The following is a 6,266-nucleotide window of genomic DNA, read 5'->3' as shown; positions in this document are numbered from 1 at the left end:
TTCCTTTGTTCACTTGGGATTGTACAGATTACAAGTGACCACCCAGCTGTCTTTCACTTCCTTTTATTAACAATTGGTGACACCATCACTGGAATGCATATAAAATATTCCCCTGGACACAGCCCACTTAGAAATGTCCTTCAACCCTACACAAACCTGTCAGTGCTCTCCTAGAGCAGCAGCTGTTTTCCCAGCTGACCCACCCACAGAACCACCCAGTAGTGCCACTGCCTCAGTCCCCACCTTTCAGCAGCTCCTGCAGGTAAACAGAGTTGGCATGGTAGGTGTTCAGCCAGCTGAGCTGCCTGTAGCTGCTCCTGTAGTGAGACACTGCAGTGCAGTAGTCCTGCCATGCTTGGTAGTACCACTGCCAGTAGTTCTTGTAACTCCAGGCCTCACAGGAAGCAGCAGCATCCCCAGAGCTGCAGGAGCATCCAGCTGCAGGGTGTCCTGTGGCAGCATCAGGAAACTGCTGGTTATGCCTTTTCTTTTGCTTGGAGTTTTGTTTCAGAACCTTCTTTTTCACTTGATTTTGCTTTGGGATTGGTGGGAGCTCCTGGGGCTGCTCTGGTGCAGGACAGAAGCCTGCATGGCCCTGGCCCTCTGGAGGAACAGCATCCTTCTCCTCTGTGTCTGAAAATGCTTCCAAGCAGGAGTTATTTTCCCTGCTCTTGGAGGAAGCCCTGGAGCTGTAGGACCCATCACTGTCACCAGACATGACACCATTTGCCACCCTCCCTGTGTCATGTCCCTCCTCCTCCCACCCCACAGCCTCACTTCTGCCCTGCTCCCCTGGCCCTGAGCAGCTTCTGACAACCTCAACCTCCCTCTCCAAGCCTTCTGTGATGAAATACTCATAGTCTTCCACCAACTCTGAGAAGCTCCAGGGATTGTTCTGGTGGTTTTTGAAAGAAGACAAGCATGGAATTCTGGGAAGATTTTTTCTTAAGGCCTCCTCCTCTGGAGACTGAGTGTCACATTGTCCACTTGTTCTGGAGACAGTTTTGACTTGACTCCTCTGTCCTGGGGGGCAATGGGACATCTGAGGGTTTCTGCCTTTCTCAGTATTTGCAGAATTTGTGCACTTCTTTACCTGCTTCACCTTCAGAGGCTTTTTTGGCCTTTCCACAGAAAAATCGTCAGCTGGGGGGCTAGGAAGAGGCTCAGGTGCCTCTGAAAGATTCCTCTGGGCAGGCTGCAGTGCTGGTTCCTCTGGTCTAACACACACAGGGTCAGAATGGACTGAAGTATCTGTGGGTACAACAGGTTTGACTTCCACCTCTCCGTCCTCAAACTGAACCATCATGCCACGAGGAATGGGATCTGCACAAGGGGGAACAAGCAGGCACTCAGTTAAGCACATCCCTCTCCCCAGAACCCAACAAGTACCCAAGCAAAGCTTTGCACAAAGCACAGCAAAGGTGCTCAGGCCTGTTCAGTCAGGGGTACAAATCAACCCCCTCCATTCCTGAAAGGGCTCAAATAGCCAGAACCTTTTCTTCATGGAAGGCATCAAGAAACTGACCAAGACAAACACCACTGCATTACTTAACCAGATGAAAAATTAGCATGTGTGCAAGGTGGCAAATGCTTCATTTCTAGCAGAGCTTTTGGCAAAGCAAGGGTAACAAGTTCCTTCCTTCTCCTGCTGTATCTTCCAGCCTAAGAAAGACTTCACACCAGATTCCTGGTGGCTCCCAGTGAGCAGCAGCTGGGTGCTGAGCTCCTCTCCCTGCCCATGGGCACTAAGGTCACTTTCTGCTGCTTTGCACAACTGCAGCACTTACACAACTGGTCACTAGAGCAGAGCATGACAAACCTGTCCCAACATCCAGGCAGCTTCAGCAGAGAAGACACATGTCAGTTCCCTGCCTGAAGCTTTGACCAAAGAGAAACCAACCAACAAAACCCCAGTTGCATTGACAGGACAGAGCACACCTGGCAGAGGGAGCAGCTGAAGGTTACACCTCTGAGCAATGTTCCTCATGGTGTTCTCCTCCTCTCCACGGCAGCAGTAGGTCACGGACAGGCCCAAGGTCCCTGTGACACACAAGGGGCAGTGCCATGACCTCCCCTGCCAGGGGGGCAGGGCATGCTCCAGGGCTCCCCAGGAATGCTCCTACCAAAGCGCCCAGCTCGGCCCACGCGGTGCATGTAGGTCTCCCAGTCTGCAGGGACATCCAGGTTGACAACCAGGTTCACTTTGTCTGCGTCGATCCCACGGGATGTCTTCAGGGAGAGAGAGGGGACAGGGAACTGAGTGCACTGAACAGACCTTTAGTTACAGGCATCCTGGGAGCAGCTGCTTCCACGGGAGCTTCAGCTGCCCCAACACCCCATGAAGCCCCCACAGGTTCCCAGTCACAGGCAGAACAGACACTGCACTGGGAGCAGGGACACCAGGGGGGCTCTGTCCTCTGCCTTCCACAATCAAACACAAGCACCTTTTCCCCAAAGACTCCCTGAAAAAATTCAGCCCAACAACAACATTCCCCTCGTGACAGGACCTCAAACATCCAACTGAGAACTTCATCAAAAACTGGGAGAGGCTCAAACAGAGCCCTGCTCCAGCCAGAGTTGTCTGGGAAGCAGCTGTTAACACACTGTGCTGGGACAAACTGCTCCTGCCCAAAGGAACCAACTCTGCTGCTCTGAAACATTCACACGCTCCTGCAGAGCAACAACTCAGTATTATTTCTGAGCCAGGTGAGGAATAAGGGACAATTTCTAAGTTTCACAGTGAAAATAAGTCACAGACAGTGCTGGATTCACATCATGCTCCATCTGATCCCAAGCCCAACCACTTCTCTGCAGGAACTGTGTGTGTAACACTCTGGGTGCCCCAAAACACCAGCTCACCAGGTCTGTGGAGATCAGGACCCTGCAGTGGAACTGCTTCAGCTTGGCCATGGCATCCAGCCTTTGGTTTTGGTTCATGCTGCCTGGAATGACAAACATCAGGACCCAGTGACACCCCTCAGCCTCGTGCCCCTCACAGTGTGGAAAACCCTGCTTTCTAAAACTGTAGGGGAGAAACTTCCTCAGCTCCAAGGGAGTAAACAAGGAACAAATACAAACTTGACAGGAAGAAAATCCATTACAAAAATTCCTCTTCTGCTTGTTTTAGAGAGAAACCAATTCTGTTGATACTTGTCCCACTGGAACACCACTGGCTTTGTTTTTAAACACAAGCCACAGAAAACACTGCTGAAGTAAAACCTCAAGGTTTCTAACAACCCTCAGGTGGCAGGTATCAGCTTTGTAGAGAGAAGCCCCGAAGAATTAATATTTAAATTCAGCAGCTGCAAAGAAATATTGCTTCAGCCTGCAAAAGTAGCCTCTTGACAAAGAAGCCCCTAAACTCCTCTGGACAGCCATAAAAATGGCTCCCAAACTAATCTGAAAGCAGGAAAGTAAATCAACATAAAAAATAAGTCCTAAAGATCTGCAAAGATTCAAATGTTTTCTTAGTTCTTTGACCAGAACCCACACAAACCAAGATTTAAGATTAGTTTTCCTATTTTAGGTCACATTTATGCACAACATGAACAGAATCAGAAAGCCTGGAACACAGTTACCTGAAATGCACTCAGCAGGGAAGCCCCTGGAGGTCAGGATCTCAGCAAGATGTTGAGCCCTGACACAAAAGACACAACAAAACCTGTCAACAAACCCACAACAACCCCTGTGCACCCCTAAGGACAGGCTGCTCTGATCTCTTTAACCCCAATCAGACATCACCACCTCTGCTTTCACAGAGCTGACCTCAGATGTTACCTGCTGTGCAGGTTGGAGAAGACCAAGGCCTGGTTAAAGGGAACCTTGCTGAACAGCTCTTGCAGGTGCTGGGTTTTTTCCTCAAATGTTTTGTGTGGAAGAGGATGGGAATTCACAATTTTGTAATACTGCTTCAGCCCTGAGCACAAAACCAAAAAGCTGTCACATGAAGGGCTCCTGAGAAGCCAGGAGTGGTGCTGCCAGCACCTGGCCCTGCAGCTGAGACAGGCCTGACATGCAAACAAGCACACACCTGTGGGGCAGGTTTTCCTTATAAATAAACAAAGTCACATTCATCACTGATATTTCAAACACAAACACTGGGAATAAATACCTCCCCAACCAATCAACTCCCTTGTGAGAGAAATTACGAAGAATCACACATTTCAAAGGTGCATGTTTTGATTTCTGTCTGCTTTTCTTACTGCACTGCTAACAACTTCACTGCAAATGAAATTCCACTCACCAAGGAGGCCTGGGTCAGTGGGGTTCAGTCTCACAAACGTTGGCTCCCTCATGTACCTGGTCAGAGCACCAGCCAGTGACTCAGGGTAGGTGGCTGAAACAGCCAGCATCTGTTTGTTGGCTGGCAGGGAGGAGTAAATCCAGCTGTGAGGCAGAGAAGCAGAAGTTACTAACAGGCACTTGTCTAATCTACTGATCAAGGCATAAAAGCTTTTCTTACTTGATTTGTTCCTGAAAGCTGCCTTCTTCTAGAAGCTTGTCTGCTTCATCCAGAATGAAGAGCCTGATACTGGCTGTGTTCAAGTAGTCCAGCTCTATCAGCTGCTTGATCCGACCTACACGTGAGGAAAACAAGTAAAACAAACTTCAAAAATATTAACTGAAAGGTTCTAATGATAAGCTTGGTCATTTTTATTTTTTTTAATTACTTTTTAACATTCCAGATTTGGACCAATCTCTCACTAGAAACACCTGGTCCAGGTGTCTCTTGCAGCAGAGACTGTTCCCTCTCCCCACAGGAACCCTCTCTTTAACCCCAATCAGACATCACCACCTCTGCTTTCACAGAGCTGACCTCAGATGTTACCTGCTGTGCAGGTTGGAGAAGACCAAGGCCTGGTTAAAGGGAACCTTGCTGAACAGCTCTTGCAGGTGCTGGGTTTTTTCCTCAAATGTTTTGTGTGGAAGAGGATGGGAATTCACAATTTTGTAATACTGCTTCAGCCCTGAGCACAAAACCAAAAAGCTGTCACATGAAGGGCTCCTGAGAAGCCAGGAGTGGTGCTGCCAGCACCTGGCCCTGCAGCTGAGACAGGCCTGACATGCAAACAAGCACACACCTGTGGGGCAGGTTTTCCTTATAAATAAACAAAGTCACATTCATCACTGATATTTCAAACACAAACACTGGGAATAAATACCTCCCCAACCAATCAACTCCCTTGTGAGAGAAATTACGAAGAATCACACATTTCAAAGGTGCATGTTTTGATTTCTGTCTGCTTTTCTTACTGCACTGCTAACAACTTCACTGCAAATGAAATTCCACTCACCAAGGAGGCCTGGGTCAGTGGGGTTCAGTCTCACAAACGTTGGCTCCCTCATGTACCTGGTCAGAGCACCAGCCAGTGACTCAGGGTAGGTGGCTGAAACAGCCAGCATCTGTTTGTTGGCTGGCAGGGAGGAGTAAATCCAGCTGTGAGGCAGAGAAGCAGGAGTTACTAACAGGCACTTGTCTAATCTACTGATCAAGGCATAAAAGCTTTTCTTACTTGATTTGTTCCTGAAAGCTGCCTTCTTCTAGAAGCTTGTCTGCTTCATCCAGAATGAAGAGCCTGATACTGGCTGTGTTCAAGTAGTCCAGCTCTATCAGCTGCTTGATCCGACCTACACGTGAGGAAAACAAGTAAAACAAACTTCAAAAATATTAACTGAAAGGTTCTAATGATAAGCTTGGTCATTTTTATTTTTTTTAATTATTTTTTAACGTTCCAGATTTGGACCAATCTCTCACTAGAAACACCTGGTCCAGGTGTCTCTTGCAGCAGAGACTGTTCCCTCTCCCCACAGGAACCCCAACCCGAGCCCCAGGGAGCTCTCCCCACCTGGGGAGCCCACCGCTATGTGGCACCTCCTGAGCCGGGCCCGGTCCTGGCTCAGGGGGGTCCCTCCGATGAACACGTGGCACTCCAGGCCCTCCAGCTCCACCCCGATGGTTGTGATCACCGCGTGGATCTGCACCGCGATCTCCCGCGTGGGGGCCAGGACCAGGATCTGGAAGGGCCAAGGGGACACCGGAAGGTTTCAGGGACAAACCCCGCACCGAGGCGCGGTGCTTGCGGGCCAGGCCGCGGGCCCCGCGCTCACCTGCGTGACCGGGCTCTCCAGCAGCACCGCGTCCAGCGCGATGGTGGAGAACACGCAGGTCTTGCCCGTCCCGGACTTGGCCTGCACGATGAGATCTGCAAAGAGGCGCCCGGGCGGTCAGAGCCGGCGGGGGATGGGGGTAGGCCCGGCCCGGCCCG

At 50.0% G+C, this 6,266-nt stretch overlaps 1 protein-coding gene across 1 annotated transcript in view; it reads right to left on the bottom strand.

The window, feature by feature from the left end:
* Window positions 1-232: 232 nt before the first annotated feature.
* Window positions 233-6,266, bottom strand: part of DDX20 (DEAD (Asp-Glu-Ala-Asp) box polypeptide 20) — a 6,705-nt gene continuing 671 nt past the window's right edge. The window contains exons 3-12 of the mRNA XM_010002211.1: window positions 6,109-6,203; window positions 5,847-6,015; window positions 5,514-5,628; window positions 5,295-5,437; window positions 4,829-4,967; window positions 3,579-3,637; window positions 2,860-2,942; window positions 2,124-2,229; window positions 1,939-2,040; window positions 233-1,323 (exon numbers count right to left, since the gene is read on the bottom strand). Coding sequence (XP_010000513.1) covers window positions 233-1,323; window positions 1,939-2,040; window positions 2,124-2,229; window positions 2,860-2,942; window positions 3,579-3,637; window positions 4,829-4,967; window positions 5,295-5,437; window positions 5,514-5,628; window positions 5,847-6,015; window positions 6,109-6,203 — 2,102 coding nt within the window. The remainder of the gene's footprint in view (window positions 1,324-1,938; window positions 2,041-2,123; window positions 2,230-2,859; window positions 2,943-3,578; window positions 3,638-4,828; window positions 4,968-5,294; window positions 5,438-5,513; window positions 5,629-5,846; window positions 6,016-6,108; window positions 6,204-6,266) is intronic.

The sequence above is a fragment of the Chaetura pelagica genome, unplaced genomic scaffold (genome assembly GCF_000747805.2).
Source record: "Chaetura pelagica isolate M959 unplaced genomic scaffold, ChaPel_1.0 scaffold181, whole genome shotgun sequence".
In the NCBI taxonomy this organism is placed as follows: domain Eukaryota; kingdom Metazoa; phylum Chordata; class Aves; order Apodiformes; family Apodidae; genus Chaetura; species Chaetura pelagica.
Note: the sequence above shows the minus strand (reverse complement) of the source record. Positions and strands in the feature narration are given on the sequence as shown.